At 40.9% G+C, this 17,976-nt stretch overlaps 2 protein-coding genes across 13 annotated transcripts in view; one reads left to right on the forward strand and one right to left on the reverse strand.

The window, feature by feature from the left end:
- ankrd26 (ankyrin repeat domain 26) overlaps nt 1-1,008 on the forward strand; it is a 36,922-nt gene extending 35,914 nt beyond the window's left edge. For all 12 annotated transcript variants that reach the window (XM_033635240.2, XM_078167696.1, XM_078167697.1 and 9 more), the window contains one exon: nt 3-1,008. In XM_033635240.2, the coding sequence (XP_033491131.1) occupies nt 3-133 (131 nt within the window). In that variant the 3' untranslated portion in view covers nt 134-1,008. The remainder of the gene's footprint in view (nt 1-2) is intronic.
- Nucleotides 1,009-6,666: 5,658 nt separating this feature from the next.
- LOC117262089 (myoD family inhibitor domain-containing protein-like) lies at nt 6,667-14,991 on the reverse strand. The gene is made up of 4 exons (XM_033634767.2): nt 14,754-14,991; nt 14,323-14,412; nt 12,406-12,666; nt 6,667-9,278 (listed from the first exon to the last, which is right to left on the reverse strand). Exons 1-4 carry the CDS (start codon nt 14,812-14,814, stop codon nt 9,007-9,009), a joined length of 684 nt encoding a protein of 227 aa, XP_033490658.2. The 5' UTR covers nt 14,815-14,991; the 3' UTR covers nt 6,667-9,006.
- Nucleotides 14,992-17,976: the final 2,985 nt, after the last annotated feature.

The following is a 17,976-nucleotide window of genomic DNA, read 5'->3' on the forward strand; positions in this document are numbered from 1 at the left end:
AGCCACAGCAGAGCTGGACGCTGCTTCAGCCCGTATGTCGCCGGTGGGCTCTGCCTCGAGGGTTGAGCTGGACCCCGTCAGCAGGGCAACGCAGCAGTACTTGGAGGTACTAAAGAAGAACAACATGATCTGAACACACACCACAGCTGCTCGCAATCACATGTATTTTAGCGAGTAAAAAAAAATAAAAGCCACCGCCCAGTCATGAAACACCAGTAGTCCAGTTTTGTATCTATTTACCTACTTTTATGAAAAAGCAAACATAATGCACATTGCACTTAACCACTCAGGAGCAAAGGGCATGAGTCATATAATAGATGTTGCATCATTGATGGGTACAGTTAGAGAGAACCTCGAAAGTATTTGTTCTAATCTGTTCAATCTGTTACCGTTCTGTTTCTATTAGCACTATATATATATATATATATATATATATATATATATATATATATATATACACACACAGAGTCCTGGTTTGGATTTTTATTTGTGAATGTTGGTGTTGCTAAATCTGAATTTCTAAGTATTTGATGTATGCATCATTCATTTTTTGCCAAGATATTACATTTGGTACGTGCCATCAAATGGTGCAATATCTGTCTTGGTCTTAGACTCATCGGAGTATTGTGTTTATGGTTATTTTATTTATTCACTAATATTTGTTTTTTTATGAACATGATATACTTGAATAAGACGAGCTGGAATACTCTCTGGCCATTGAAACAGGGTGACTACATTTGTACAACTGACATTTCAGCTTTTGTTTGGCTTGCTTTTAGAGCCACCAGAAGTGAAACACGCTTGTTTTTTTGTTTTGTTTTTTTTTTTCATTATTCATAAATACTGTAACAAAATCAATATAGGAAAACATTAATGACGCCTGTACATTACAGAAGACTCTAAAGTTGTAAATAAAAAATAAAAGTAAAAAACCTTGAACTTGAGTGAAATATTGATGTCTGACGAGAAGCAAAAGATCCAATAAAATAACCAAGGATTTGTAACAGATTTTGGAGTTTGAAGATGTGACTGATGTGATTTGATTTTAATTTGTTCTAAACAACATACATATTAGGGATGGGCAACGATGAACAACTGGACTTTAATGAGCTTATTAGACCATAAAGTCAAAGATAACATAAGAAAAATCTGCAAACTTTCTGTTGCTGCTGTTACATAGGTTACACGCAGAGCTGAAGGACCATCTCTGAGCCGCTGTCCTCCCGGTCGGCTGAAAGTCTGCCCAATTAGCAGCAACTAACATTGCAGCAGCTAACGTCCAACACGAGACGTAAAATAGTCCCAACAGACCCACACAGACACCCTGAAATGACTTGACTCTGTCGCTAAACTCGTAAAGTTTGCATTGTGATGCTTAAGTTAGTCACTTGGTGTGTGTGTGTGTGTGTGTGTGCGCACGCATGCAGGTGGACTCTCACCAGCTGTCCCCGGTGCAGCACTCACACTCCTGCACATAGCTCTAACAAGAGCGCATACTGACAAAACAAGAAAAAAACAGAAGAGGACGAAAAAAAAAACAATCAATAAATCCAACGTGGGTTGTTGTCTTGCAAAGATAAGATAAGATACACCTTTACTGATCCCACAATTGAGAAATTCCAGTGTTACAGCAGTCAAGGAGAAAGAGTCAGATTAAAAATTTCAGAATTTAAAAACTTAAAAACTATGCATGCAAAAGAAAGTACAAAAATACGAAGACACAAAGATACAAGACTGATGGACCTCTGCGTTATTACAGACGTAAATGTTATAGCATGCTGATTTAATTATTTTAAGTGTGTTGTGTTCACATGGAATCAAGAAGTCTGTAGACAGCAAATTGGATTTTGTTTTAGAGGACGAGAGGAGGACAGTAAAATTGGGTGAGGCTGGCAGAGAATATTGGCAACAGTAGACGACATTGCCGTTCAAGGTCAAAATATTTTTACTTGTCGTCGTCCTCAGAGAAGGAATTTACAAAGATGTGATGTCCCTCCTTCACACAAGATGAAAACAGGGTTGATCTGAACTATATATTCTGGACATCACTAGAAAATGTTCATCATAAACAAGCACAAAATAATTTGAATATATGTCATTAAATTTTTTGTGTAACACTAACGTTTCGGCCGTCCTGGACGACCTGGTTTCAACCCTCGAAACGTTAGTGTTACCAATAAATTGTGAAGCCGAGTAAGAGCAGTGTGTGGGATTTTCTGCTCAAAGACTCAAGTGATATATTCCAACGCTTCTGTATTTGAGACAGCTGGATGTCCGAATACCTTTCTTCAAACTAATTCTATTTTGTGTAAAACAGATTTCATAAAATAAGAAACATGGCATCACCATTGCAACATATCATCATGCATGTTTCATTTTATTGTCAAACTGTTTTCCATCTGCCGTCTACCAACTGCCTGAGTCCATGTGAAAGCAGGATTACACATTATATCAATAGTACATTAACTAAAATATTAAGTACATTCATGACTTGTCTCCTACCTTTTTCCTTTTACTGTAATGACGAAGTATCGGACTGATGAGCAGTATAAGCATGCAGTTGAGTTGTAGCAGAGGAGTATAATGTTTAGTACTGAACTCTCTTATGGTTGAATTACTCCTCATCCTGCGGTTATTGTGTGCAGAACTTGCTCTCAGGTATCTTCAATTCAAGATAAAAATTCAGCTTGCCATCAATATTTCATGCACAGCCATTTTTAACCCAACCCTCATTAGCTATGTTTTGATGTACTTCACTTTATCCCCCCCTCCTCTTCTCGCAGTAGAAAACACATGAAACTTGATGATATGCGCTGGTTTAGAAACCATTCCCCTCACTTATTAAAATGAGACAATGTGTTTATGATTGCCCCCCTCTGGTGTGTCTCTCTTCCCTTTGATCCGTCCTCCCTGCGTCAGCCTCAAATGTTAGATATTCAAATCTTGTTACATTTATTTTTGTTTCCTTTACAGCAGATGGGCACATCTGACAGACTGACTATTAGGTGTTATTATTTCCCCTTTTTTCAATAGACGCCACTTCATACACTACACGTAAACCTTGTTTTGATTGAGGAGGTTACAACCATTGTCATAAAGCTTTGGAGGCAGGCGAGAATACAAATAGACAGATTCTGAGGAGGAAAAAAAAGTGTTGAAAGGGTTGTTTTTGAAAAGCAGCTCAGATTTAAAACAAACCGCTCCTCACTGGGTCATCCTCCGTCTGTGATGCCCAGTCTTGTTATCTCAGACTGCCAGTCCGACAACTGCTAAGACAAAACAAGGTGTCGGTTTTCAACCTCAAGCCTCCGACACATGATGAGGTTGTCAACTGAACAGGCCACTTTATTTATAAATCTTCGTACCATGATACCAATGTAGAAGTGCATCTCAAACTCTGACTGTCGCCCGAACGAAAGCATGACGCAAAATAACAATGAAAGAAAAGTCAAACATTTTCGAAGCCGTATCAGTGAGCACGCCGCTCTTAGAAAACCAGAAAACTGTGTTCATTTAACTGGTCACTTGTGTCGATTTTATTTTACCAGCATGACGGCTGAATCAGCGGACTCAGAACACCCGTCAGATTGATTTAATTTTTGTTTGTTGTTCTCATTCTGACTTTTCTCAACTCTTTAATTCTAAGAACTTAATTTTCTACTAAGGCTGCAAAATCAGTCCAAAAGATTTTGTGCCAGACTTCTAACTTAAAATAATGCTGGGAGAACCCCATTGCTAAAAAACAAAAAATGTATGGGTAAATGCACATGTACTGACTGAGTGATTACACTTATTTTTCTTCACACATCTCAGGCTGTTCATCTGTTTTATAAAAGGATGAACGTCTGCAGAATGTACTTGAACTTCTTTATACAAGAAAGGGGAAAGAATTGGAGCGGATGTTATTTTAAGGTAATTATGGATTTATCTTGCATGTCGCCCATATGATTAAATGAGTTTGACACCCCTGCATTAAATAGTCCTAAATCTGAATTTGTGAGGTCTAAATTGCCGTGCACATTTTATCTAATTTAGTTTACCCATTTTTTAATTTAATTATTTATGTATTTTTTCAAAATGAGTCAAGCTCTTCTTCGTTAAAGTCCTCTTTTCTGATGTTACAAATCGTTAAACCTACCAGTGACCCTTGGTCTTTACTCCACTTACCTGTTGGCACAATGTACGTTAACTGAACTTACTCTAATAACAGAATTTCTACATAAAACTTTCTCTGCATGGGTCTCAACCTTAAACTTACCTGCTATGCTTGAATAAGAAAAAGATGATTTGACCAAAAATCTGTCTTAAATTTAAAAATGTATCTTGTAAAGGTCTTTAAAAGCATTATATTTAACTGTTGATATCTGTCGACACCCTGACATAACTACCCAAGTTAGCGACACTTGAGGTATGAATGACCAACAGTTACAGCACTCTGATTTCCCACGCGCACTTGACACTAAAATGTCTCTAAACCTAAAAGAAAAGTTTAACTGAAGGGCAGTTTCAAGAGAGGTGCTCATTTGATATGTTTATTTTTTAGTTTAATGTGACTGTTTCCTGTCTCACCTGTGAGGAAAAATTATATTAACCTTCTGTCAACCTTCTGACTTGTGTGTGTGTCATTTCCCTTACCTGCACTGTCTTTGGTAAAAGTGCTTCCTTCACTCTCTTGTCTTCAAGAGGTAGCCGACAAGAATAACGTAATCAATTACTTTTTCAGTCCTCTAGATACATTTTACTGCTGCAAAAAAATGGCTGAGGTGAAATGAACGGACTGAAAACTTTATCCTATAAGATAAAAAAGATGTTGACAAAGTTTTCCTTCAGGGACATGATTCACAGTTGAAAAAAAGTTAATATTTTGCAGTATATAGCAATATATTTTATCCCAATTCTCAGGATATCGCAACATATTTAAAATCACAATAATATTGTATTGTGACTTAAGTATCGTGATAATATCGTATTGTGGATCATCTGGTGATTCCCACCTCTATTGAATGCTCCGAATTCAAATTAATTGTTTTTAGTTAACTGGTTTGTTTTAAGAATGTAGTCTGTTATGTGTATGAAAAGTTTTATGCTGTTTGTTTGTACTTTTCTGTGAAATTCTTGATGCTGTTGTCTCGCCCAGGACTCCCTTGAAAAAGAGGTTTTGAATCTCAGTGGGACTGTTTCTGGCATAAATTAAATAAATAAAAGTACAGTAGCTAGATATACAGTCATAAACAGGATTACTAAACATGCAGAGCAGTAAAAGTAGTCATAAAAAATATCAGTTTATAAAATACCTATCATGTTAGAGTTTTTAACTGTGGAATGTAAACTCCACAATTAAAACCCACAAACACACACCAAAATATAAATAGGACAGAGTAGTAATGGGTGTTCAGATATGGGCAACAATATATTATTATTAATAAAAAAGTTTAAATAATTTCTTGTAATTATTTTTCACCATTTTCACCAGCTTTTTTAATAGACTTTTTATTTCAAATTTTGATTGCCTTTTCTTAGTACAATTGTTTTTTGTGATTCATATTTCATTATGTTATTTTGCTGGAAAAACAGGCACAAAGGTTTAGAGTTACAACTAATGATAATCATTGTACATTATTAATTCATCTGTAAAGTAATTGTTTGGTCTATAAAGTCAGAAAAATGCTCATAGCAATTTCTCGGAACCCCACGGTGATGTCTTGAAATTAAAGATATATTGAAGATAATTTATCGACACATAAAATGACAAAAAGCAGCAAATCCTAACAAGTGATGGAGCAGAACAAGAAAGTATTTGTCATTTTTGCTTAGAAACACAACTTAAAAGGATTAATCTGTTAGCAAAATATTTAAAAGTTTATATCCAGAGCTAGTTTTATTTTTGTTTGTCTTCACAACCGTAAAATCAAAAGCGGTGGCACTGTCACTGGCATCATTTTCATCAGTATTTTTCATTTTAGTGGTGATTTCAAATCAAACCTCAAATGCAAACCTAAACATCCATCTTGAAGTAGCGCATCACTGTGTGGCTGTAACACATGTAGGTCCTGAATCCACTCTGACAGTACCAGCTGTTTGTGATTTGTGGTGGTAGACATCAGCTGTGGGTAAAGGGTATAACAAATTGAGGGGGACAAGTGGAACAAACCTGAGTGTTTATTTGTTGGTGTATGCTCGCCATGCTCTAAATTGGACGTCACCGCTGTTTCTTGTCACCAGCAGAATCCAAATGTGTTGTGGGCAAAAGAGATACTTAAATTCGATTTACTTGCTGTAACATGATTTAAATGAGCCTCTTGGCTCGCCCGGACAGATTGACAGCGTTGTCTTTATCGCCGCTTTGTTTTATTTTTGGCTGTTTACTCTGCCTCTCTGCTGTCAAGTCACACGACGGCTTTAAAGGAGCCTGCTTCGATCTTCCGAGATCTGGGGAGAATGAGCATCCTTTTATGTTCTAAGTGCTTTATATGACAAATATGAAAAGGGATTCAAGAGAGAGCTGACAGGTTTTTTGTCGCCCTGTTCCTCAGCTGCAAAGAGCTGCGCAGGGAAAAGTCAGACCTGCAATCTTATAACATGAGAACCCGTACAAAGCTGAGCAAAGAGGTAGACCCCACTCGTTCGGGGTCCTGCTGGGTCAAAGTCATTAAATGCAACTTGATGTACAAACAAAAGGTTTTATTTCTGTAGAATAAAGCCTGAATCCTGAACACACTGTAGCTTGAACACACCGCAGTGCAGTAAGTTTCTGTGCTTGTTTATCACAAAATTGACCATTTCATTGTGCCGCAATGTGATCGAGAACAACACTAGAGTATTAATGAGCTTTAATTTTATTCACCCTGGCTATCCAAAGAGATTTAATGAGCAGAATAAATGACCTTGTCAGTTTCTTTTAATATTTCAAAAGGTCCTTGAATCTATTTCCCACGAAATCAAGTAGGAGATAAATAATACATAATAATCTATTCCTTCCTCTTGTTAGTGTGGCTGTAGTGAGATGAGAATGCACTGATGGTGAAGGAATAGTTTGGGAAACAGGCTCATTTACTTTCTTCCAGAGAGATTGATAAGAAGATTGACACCATTCTCATATGTGTGTTTAAATGATCTATGAAGCTGGAGCCAGGAAGCGGTTAGTTTAGCATGAAGAATGGAAACGGGGGGATACGACTAGCCTGGTAACCTCATGGTGAAGATTCAAGGAGGTCAAAAATGGTCTTTTGGCTGTAGCTTCATATTTCACAGACAAAATGGGAGTGGTATGAAACCTCTAATCTAACTCTAGGCAAAAAGTGTATTTCTCAAAAGTGTGGTTCTCAAAACCAAGATGTGCTTAGTTTAGCTTAGCTTAGCTTAGTTTAGCTTAGCATAACGACTGGAAGGGTGGGAATCAGTTAACCAGGATCTGTCCAAAGTTCAGTAATTTGCCTGCCATAGACTATCTCTCACTAAAACTGTATTACATTTATCACCATTTTTATCTGATTTGTGGTCAATGTGCCGATGATCCTTTTTTTTTTTAAAAATTTACTTTGTTATAACGTGAATGAGGTGTCTATCTCAGTGTATTTTAGAGTTTAAAAAAAGTCTGAATTAATTTATAAAAGGGCTCTGTGTAATTTAGAGCGTAGGAGTTGTCTGGACACAGTTCTCAACCTGGTGGTGGCTGAGCCGGTAGCTAACAGTGCTAACTCAGTGAACAGCCTTAGGGGGCAATCACACAGAAATGAGACGCTAGAGACACGGACGCTTCAAAGACGCTTGAAACACTGGAAGAGCTTATTCAATGCGCGCTAGCTACTGGCGTCTGACGCTCAAAACGTTGAAAATATTTTAACTTTTCAGCGTCTACGTGCGTCTACAAAAACGTGCGTCTAAAAAGACACTGGAAAAACGGCCGTCTAAAAAGACGCTTGAACGCCGGTCAGACGCGCCGTATCATAGGAAAACAATGGTTTTACTGGCGTCGCGTTTCTGGCATTTCATCTCGGTGTGATCGCTCCCTTAAACAAAGGCAACCATTGTAGCCAACTTGGGGACTTTCTTGCTAGATTAATGACTTTTCAGACCCTGTTTGCAACTTTATTTCTAAAAAGCTACAAGTTTAGCGACTTATTCAGACCATCAGGGGAAAAGAGAAAATATAGTATATTGTAATTCATTCCCATGCACGCTGCTCAGAGTCATCACAGTCCACGGCTTTTTCACCGTTAGTGCAGGTTCCTCCCCCTCTCTTCTTCTCTTGCATCGTGCAGTAGGTGTAGGACAGGCAGGGCAAGAGGAGAGGAGGCACTGCTCGCCGTGGGAATTCAGTTGTAGCCTAGTGAGTTTCCCATTTGGCCCATCTCATTCTTTTCTATTGAATCTAATGCTGTGAAGTTTAAATTCTTCCATTAATGCAAATAAGCATATGCCATCAACTTTCAGCGACTTTTAGAGTGAGTGCTAACTACTTCCATTGGAAAAGACTGAGCAACACTGACAGCAACATTGCTAAAATAGCTAATTGAACACAAAAGGACAATTTGTGGTTTTACTTTCAGTAATTTGTGATCTTAAGAGATGTTGAGGGTTGGATTAGTTGAGCCAGGCTAGTCATTCCTCCCATCTCCCAGGCTTTATGCTAAGTTTAGCTAACGTTGAATCACATCCTGGCCATAGCTCAGTACTTATGATTTGGACAGAGAAACAAATATGAGAATTTCCCAAAATGTTTTACTTATTTCAAAGTGCTTTAGTTTATAAAGGCACTTAAAATTGCCTTTACTGATGAAGAGAAGTGTGACGCACTGGAGTCAGATCTTCCCTCTTTGAAAAGTGACCATTCAGAGTTTGGTTTTAGCAGCATGTGTTGTAAGAATAATTAGTACATAGATGGGTGATGACAAAGAAATGTCATTGCAGAACTAGCGAATCCAACGTTGGTTAGAATGTCTGTTGTTTCAGTCTCATCACGTCTTTTAGTATATTAGTTCTCAGGCCTGATGGCCCAGTCGCGTCCTAGCTGCGATGGCAGATCTCGCAGCACTCCAGACAAAACTCAAGACACTCGGTCGGCTCGCAGCAAGACTCAAACAGCACCGAGTGGCAGTGGGCATGGCAGTTGAGCTCCTCCACGGGCGCCTCCTCTATGGCCGAGCAGCAGCGGGCGCAGGCGTGGCAGCAACAGGAGCACAGGGTGTGGAGGCAGGAGGAGCACGCCTCCAGCAGACCCAGGAGCAGCACGGAGCACTGGCACCACAGGCACGCCAGCAGCAGGTGTAAACAAGAGTCTGTGGGTGAGGAGAAATGAGACAGAGAAGTGATTTTGCCACAAATATCACATCTGAGGTCACAGAGAAGCTGTTGTATGTTCTAAACGCCTGTCAGACATCATCAGAAACGGGGATTAACGATTCTATTAACCCTAAATTAATCTCTCGCATGTTTATTTGTGGTGCCAACGAGAACATAAAAGAGAAACAGCTCTGCCGCAGTGATCAAGTGTGATTGTGTTTACTTAATCACAGAGCTTCCTTCAGTCCTCGAGGGAAAATAAAAAAGGCCACCGAGGCTGCCAGTGATGAACAACAACTAGGAAGAAGCTGTCACAAGATAATTGCTCTCCTGCCCAAATTAGGTGCAGATGAAATTGCATATATTAACCCCGCTGGTGTGTTACAGTGCATCTCTTGCGATCCTAACTGTTGTATTGTTACTCAGCTGCTGTTTTCATCCTCGCAAGGACCAGGTAGTGAGTGAGCTCATGCAAATCGAGCTGTTTTATCCTGTTTACTCAAGGAAGTAAATGAAAAGCAGATGGCAGAATTCCCTGGGGAGTGGGGTTCAGCGTTTTCCTGCTTAGCCGCTCGAATTATACACCCCAGCATAACTTATGCTAATACCTATATATATGTGTGTAGATGAAAAAGGAGCATTATGTGTGGCTACTGTATTGATTTAATGCATAACTTCACAGAGATAACAACATGAACACAAGGATAAACAAGGAGTGGCCTGCTGCATGCTTTGATAAAACTGGAAGAAAGTGCAGCAGTCTGAAAGTCTTCAAGGGAAACTTTTTAGAGATCTATTTGTGTCAGAAGAGAGATTGTCTTTGGTGGTAACTGAAAAATCATTTGAATGTTTCAAACAGTTTTTATACTCTTTCAATTTAACTATAACTTTCCAATAATGGTGCATGATAAACCAAATTTATTAAATTACCAACAGCAGTCCAAAACGCAGTCCAAAATATGTACGGTAATTCTGTTATTAATCAAAATATACATATAAAAGTATACTTAAAATGTAAGTTTGAGAATTCAAATGTTGTTAATCAATGTATTATATGTCAGGATAAATATGACAATTTATTGTGGTTTTAATTTTATATCATATTGTCCACTGCTGTTTAAAGAGTCCATCGACTCAAAAATGTTTATGTACCTTAAAATGTCTGACCTGAACTATACTGACTTCATTAGTTACTAGAGAATTGTTTTCACATTCCTGTAATTGAGGTGCCGATGTCTTAGCCTGGAAATCCAGACTCAAATCTAGAAAGATTTAGGGTCTGGCTATGAGTAATGAAAATGGCCCAACTCGAGGGGCGGCACCAAGCATGCATTTGTAAATATCACTGCACACAATTGGATAACACTACGACCAATCAGAAGCATACACGGGGTGACGTATCCAGAGCGCTACCAGCGGAGCTAACTGGTAGATTAGACTCTTGCTGTATCCGGTCGGCAAAACAGCAAAAACGTACTTCTTGCAAAGGAAAGATTCGAGCGCCATCTTCTGTTCCTCTTTTAGAGAAAAAGCCAAGTCTAATTCGTTCATTGTAGCGGCCAAAGCCGTTTCAAACAGCTGGTGTTCATTCGTAGCCATCTTACAATGTTTACTGACTGATTCCGGACTTCGTCGTCGCAGCGCTGTCGTCATCTGTTTAGCTCGCCCCTGGCCCGCCTATAAGATACACCGATGTGATTGGTGCAGCTCGGCTCCAACGGCATGGGTAATGAGCATCATTACGATTGCCAGAGTGACTCGCTGAGCAAATTCAAATTGTGCTCTTGCGAGAATTTCCAGGGTACCGATGTCTGTGCACTGCCCTAAAATCTGGATTCAAACGTATGCCAAGCAAGATAGATCATATACGTCATTAATATGACAGCCCATTGTTGTCTATTATTGGAAACACATATTAGCGGTAAGTACAGAAAGCAGAGTTTGCGTTAGCATAGCAAAGGTTTTGACAGCAAACTTGGTAGGGTGTGTAGTTTTTGGATGTTAACTGGACCCTGGAGCATCCTTCCACTGTCTGCCAAAAATCCCATATTAGTGTAGACCATTTCACAACCATTAGCGCTGTGTAAGCCACTGACAGTTAGCCTACAAGCTCACCACAAGCTAACCAAACAACATAAACAAAACAACACTTAGTATTCTGATACGTATACTAGCCACCAATTTTGGTGCACAACAGACTCCTCATCTCTCACATGTATGGCTGAGTCTCTCCAATGTTTCCTCTAACATTAGCCATCATTATGCGCACTGCTCTTTCACCAGCCAACCTAACGCTAGTCATGTGTCCATCTATTTTCATCCAGGTTTTCGGGGCCAGGTTGTAGGGGCAGCAGGCTTAGCAAGGTACCCCAGACGTCCGTCTCCCCAGCAACACTTTCCTGCTCCTCCTCTGGAGGGGTTTCCAGGCCAGATGAGATATACAGTCCCTCCAGTGTGTTCTGAGTCTGCCCCAGGGCCTCCTACCAACTGTATGTCCCAGAAAACCTCTAACGGGAGGCACCCAGGAGGCATCCTGATCAGATGCCTGAACCACCTCCACTGGCCCCTTTTGACAGGAAGGAGCAGCAGCTCTAATCTGAGCTCCCTCGACATGTCCAAGCTCCTCACTCTATCTGTAAGGCTGAGCCCAGCCACCCTATGGAGGAAATTCATTTCAGCAGCTTGTTTCCCCAATCTAATTTCTTTCTGTCTGTGATGTCAAGAGTCAGCACGCCTGGGTACCTGCACCTGCCTGCTGCCTGGCACATAATACACATGACCCCGATGCTTCCCACTGTGGGCAGTGGCTCCAGGGTGTTTCCTCAGCCTCTGGGGGGGACCCTGGTTTCCTCGTACCAGATGAGGTACTCAATCATCTTCTAGACCGTTTAATTCGGGGTCTTCTTAAATCGCTCTTAGTCTGGCCAGCTTAGCTGGGACCACTTTGCTTTAGGAGACCTAAATGGTGGTGATTCTAGGACAGGTAGTCTTGCATTGCCAGACCTATGTCCACACTTCATTTTAGTGCTATGCCAGCGCTGGAGAAAGCGGAAAAAACTAAACCTAGCGCAAGAAATAGTGGGGGGGGGGGGGGGGGGGGGGGGGCATGATTGCTGTGCCTACCACTTGCTGTAGCAGTAGATTGGTGTGAGCCAGCCACACTCCTCGCACTCTTCTTGCCCTTCCTGCTGCTGCTGCTGTGCACCGACAAGCTGGAGCCCTGCAGTCGGCTCAGGCCTGGGGGAGGAGCGGGGAGACTGTGGTCTGGGACTGTGAGGCCACATCGTGGGCAGGTGGGCTTTTGGAGGTCACATTGAGGCTTCTTAAACCTGGCTGCCTCCTGCGAGGCCTCTGCTGGTGGGACTGCAGCAGGTAGAGGCTGGGCTGGGCAAAATAACAAACAAACATACAGGGAAGAGTCTTAATACCCCATCACAGAGCAAGAATAGAATTACTCAGTGTTGAAGCTTCAGAGTGAGCACAAAGCTATAATCAATCTGGGCATTAAAGGGATAGTTTGGATTTTTTTTTAAGTGGGTTGTATGAGTAAGATCTTAAAGCCAGTGCAGTATTTAACTGGAAGCCAGTGAAGCTACTGAAGGACAGGAGTGGTGTGACTGATGGAGGGGGCTCTGGTGATGATGTGAGCAGCAGAGTTCTGGACCAGATGAAGTTTGTGGATGGACTTGAGGGGAAGACCAAAAAAGAGTGAGTTACAGTAATCAATACGAGATGCATTCTCGGAACCCATCGGCTGTATTCGGTGTCTGACTTCCGGCAGACGGTGATACAGCCTCTGGGGGCAGACCCCCGATTTTTTGGCATTTCGGTTTGATTTGGGTGGAGGAGGCGAATTTCTGTTTCCGACTTCCGTTTATATATAAGTAAATATGCTGAACCATCGCGATGGATTCAGAGTTTGCAGTGACGCCAATTATGTTCCGCCTCGTTAGTTCACCGCATGGAGCGTTTAACCTGGCAACAACTGCAGCTGGCTCAAATGTAATTGGTCAATATCACGTGGACTACAAACAGCCTACAACCGGAAACCAGGGCTCTTCCACTCTTCTTCCGGAGGCAAGATCTCCGGGGTTTGCCTACAGACTCTACAGTCAGTGAATGTAGAGTCTGTTTATAGAGACTATACGGGATGTAACCAGGCGGTACCCTGCGGTGTGAGGGAGTGCTGCCGAGGATGACCCCCAGACTCTTAAACTGCGGGGGGGGGGGAGACTGAGGAGTAATCAATATCAAGTGTGAAACTGTCAATTTTTGCCAATGTGGATTTGGTGCCAATGAGAAGTTACTCAGTTTAATCACTGTTAAATTTGAGGAAGTTGGTAGACCAACCACTCCTGTGTTATGTGAAGTAAAATTACTATTTTTATCAATGGAATCTGGTGCCTTTGAAGGGAGCATAGATGGACAGTGCACACTTAAACTGGTATTTATTTTTGTCAGTGGCATACACCTATCAACTAAAACATTAAAACCATCCACAAGTGACGTGAATAACCCTGTTCACCTCGTTACAATACAATGTTCTGCTGGACATTGGGATCTACCACCAACTCCCTAGGTCCAGACACCACAGGACACACCCAGAGGTGATGTGTCGATGCCTAGACAGGTCAGAGCCAAGGCCGATCCATGATGGGGCCTCTGACCTGTTGAGGTGTGGACACAGGACCTCTGAGATACCGTCATGTCCCACGGGTCCCACCACATGTCAGGTGGCATCCAAATGAATGCAAGGACCTAAGGTTTAACAGCAGAATGTTGAGTTGCAATGAGATGACAAGTGTTATAAACTTCAAATGTCAGTGGTTTTAATGTTTTGTGAACATGTGAACCATCCCTTTAAAATTCGAGACACACTGGTAAGTGTAAAACAGCTTTGAAACACAGTCATTGTTTTGCACGCAGGACTTTTCTTTTCATTTTCTTTACACGTTGTGGTAGCGGATAGCCCCACGTCGAGAATAATAATATTTCATTTAGGTCATTGTATTGTTCACAGATCTCACGGTTTCCACTTACTGCTGATGAGGTCAGCGGGGATGGTATTTCCTCTGCTAATAGGGTCACGTGCTGGAAGGATATCCTGCGCTGATTTTAAAGACGCACTACCTTGAGAGACATTAAGAGAAAGTGATGTTAAAAAGGTATTAAAAGATATGACAGATTTATTACTGACCACTCAGTAGTCATTTATCATAATCACTACCATTTAATATGTGTAGTGTAGACCTGATTTAAAGAGCTCCTTACCATCACATGATTTATTAAGGTGCTTCAGTGTCCCAGGAAACACTTAAAACTTTAAATATTGTTGGGACAAAAATGGTCAAATTTATGGGGAATAAATAGCAGCACAAAATATTGTCTCTTTGTCTGAAACACGAGGCAAGAGCAGCAGCGTGAAGACACATATTTTACAGCTTATGTCAGGTCAGATCATGAGCACTTGCCTTTAGTCGGGTTGCCGTGTTCCTCCGTCCTGTCCACAGGTGAATGGTCTCCTTCTAACATGTCTGATACTCATGACTGCTCAGGAGCTCCTTTACACTCCGTTCAACCGTTCACCTTTCTCATCTCCCTGCTTCTGTCGGCACCAAGAGGTCAGGAAACCTCCAACAACACCCAACATGCCGCCCTGAGTCACCGCTCAGGAGACTGTGAGCTGTACTCTTTGTGTGTGTGTGTGTTTTGTTGTTGTTCAGTGACTTAACAACACTCCCCTTCCCAGCAGATTCCTGAGTCGCCGCTCTGAACATGCTGATCACAGAGCAGCTGAGACGTCCGAGGTCTGATTGTGTGACTTTAGTTTGCCTTCTCTGTTCTGCCTTTAGTCACCTAACACGACGGAGGCACATGCCCCACGAGTGTGTTAGCTGAATACTCTATGTATGCAAGCTCTCGCACCCTCTTATGCACACAAACACACACACACAGACCTGTCAAAGTTATGCATGATCTACCATTCTGTTTGCAACTAAATGCAATTACTAATTTGCTGTATTTATGTTAATCCATGTTTTCACTTTAATAGTCTGTTAGTTTTTATTTCTGTATCATGCAAAATGTTTGGCCGATCCCACGAGATAAGAAGACACTGCTTGACATCAAACATACAAAATATGACAATACATCTTCAAGCACAACATATACAAAACAGTATCAGTAATAACATTATATGTACCTCTATATACTTTCAAACAACATTTATGTCATTGATATCCATCCATCCATTTTCATCCGCTTATCCAGGGCCAGGTCACAGGGGCAGCAGGCCAAGCAAAGCACTAGACATCCCTCTCCCAAGCAACACTTTCCAGCTCCTCCTGAGGGACCCCAAGGTGTTCCCAGGCCACATGGGATAGGAATCCCTCCAGCGTGTTCTGGGTCTGCTCCGGGGCCTCCTACCAGTGGGACGTGCCCGGAACACCTCTAACGGGAGGCGGCCAGGAGGCATCCTGATCCAATCCCCGAACCACCTCATCTGACCCCTTTCAACTCAAAGGAAATGTAGACAATTTTTGATGAATTAAAGTAAAGGGGGCCATGTTTAACAACAGCAAACTACATCAAACCTCCAATTAAACCAGCTCAGTGGCCTAGTGGCAGAGTGTCCGCCCCGAGACTGGGAGGTCATACCAAAGACTAAAAATGGGACCCATTGCTTCCCTGTTTGGCACCCAGCATCAGGGGTTGGAATTTGGGGGGTTAGATCACCACGTGATTCCTGAGCGCACCGCTGCTGCTCACCGCTCCCTCAGGGGATGGGTCAAATGCGGAGAACAAATTTCACATACTCAGGTGTGTGACAATCAGTGGGACTTTAACTTAACTTAACTTAAAAAGCCTCACACAACTCCTGCAGTGTAATCCAAGTCCCATTTATCCAGTTGATGCTCAGTACTTCCCAAACACATGCATTCTCGCCAAAACTTTACGATTTAAAACACTTCCGCATTAACAGTCTCACACAGGGAGGAGCAGTGCGTCTGTGCAAGCATGTTCATTTGAACTCTGCTCAAAAACTCTGCACGAGCAGAGAACAAACACACGCTTGCAAGGTTGGTATAGCTAACTAAAACTAGGTGTGAACAATTTTTTTTAATTAACTGAAATTTTAAAAACAAAAACTAGACTTTAGAAAAAAAACAGAAATGGCTGAAAACAATATTACAAAACTAAAATAGAATGCAAATAAACAGGAAATGTATTTTTAGCCTTTGTCAATTTGGACAAATTTGTCAAAACAACAACATGAGAAGGCGTTAGTACCACATGCAAGTAGAACGCATGGACCTGCATATTTTAAATAGTAAAGTTTTAGTGTAAATGCATGTGTTTGATTACAACAGGACAAATTACACTTGGATTATACTGCACCAGCTGTGTGAGTGTTTGTAAAAAGGTGTTTTTACACAGTTTTGCTGTCGTTACACGTGGCCCCCTTTCACTGCAACACATCAAGGACTTTGTCAGTTTTTGGATTCTTTGTTTACAGTGGAAGGATGCAAAAAAATCTGAGTTTCTCTCATGACTTCAGCATAAAACGGGGTGAGTAATTAATATACAAATGATAATTTGTGGGTAAAGTATTCCTTTAATCTTAATATGTACTTGAGGGCATAGAGTGATAGTGAGCCAATCAAGAGTTTTTACTTTAACCTCCCAGAACAAAATAAAACCATTACTGAGTGATTAATTACAGTCAGTGACACTGAAATCTCTGCATGTGGAAATGTTTTCCCACAGATGAGTATTTCATGGAGATATTGGACACATGGGCGACAGCATCTTGATTACACGCTGATGAGTAGATGAACAGAGACCAGCCCCTTTCTACACGGCTGTTGACTAAGTGCTGTCAAAAGTGCTGCGCTGAGAAACATGTTGACTCGCCCGCCTCACTGCGAGTATATGGCACATCAAAGCAACACATAAGTGAAGCTGTTGAAGTTGTCGAGCACCATGCTAACTTTCAGTCAGTGAACGCAGCAGTGGAGAGGCAGCCAGAGGAAAATGTCGTCTAATAGGCTGACAGCGAATCAAAGGAAGCTCTGGGAGGCAACAGCAAACTTAAAGCTAACTCGTTATCAGCAAAGACAATTACTGACATTAGTCAAAACAGGGAGCTGGAGAATCTGAGGCCTTTGTTCTGGATTTGGTGGTGAAGTCTACAGTAACAGCTTCACTTCATGGTGTGACGCCATTGTTTATTTATTTATTTTCCCTATTATTATTATGGCATTTTACATGATGGTATGATAAAGGAGGGTAAACAAAATCTTTCAGTGATCATCAAAAGCAAAACAACCATGAATATTAACAAAAATGCTTTAAAAATATATTTTTTTAAAAAACAATCTGCAGCTTATGTAATAATTTAATGTTAATCATCATTACTTGCAGTAGGAATTTATATTTATTATTTTAATTTATTACTTATTACTTAAGTCATGCAGAATCTTACATCCATTTTTACTTTGTTCATATAGGTAACAATTTCTGCTTGCACACCAACTACATAAAACACACACTGCTAAATTCAGAATTGTAAATGCCAGCAATATTGTGAGGGATCTGATTTGCACAAAGCATCCATGTGAATAGATCATTTTGAATTACGTCATCATAGTTTAGTTTGATTTAAATAATTCAAATTTCTTATTAGAATTAGCC

This window comes from Epinephelus lanceolatus, chromosome 5 (genome assembly GCF_041903045.1).
Source record: "Epinephelus lanceolatus isolate andai-2023 chromosome 5, ASM4190304v1, whole genome shotgun sequence".
Classification (NCBI taxonomy): domain Eukaryota; kingdom Metazoa; phylum Chordata; class Actinopteri; order Perciformes; family Serranidae; genus Epinephelus; species Epinephelus lanceolatus.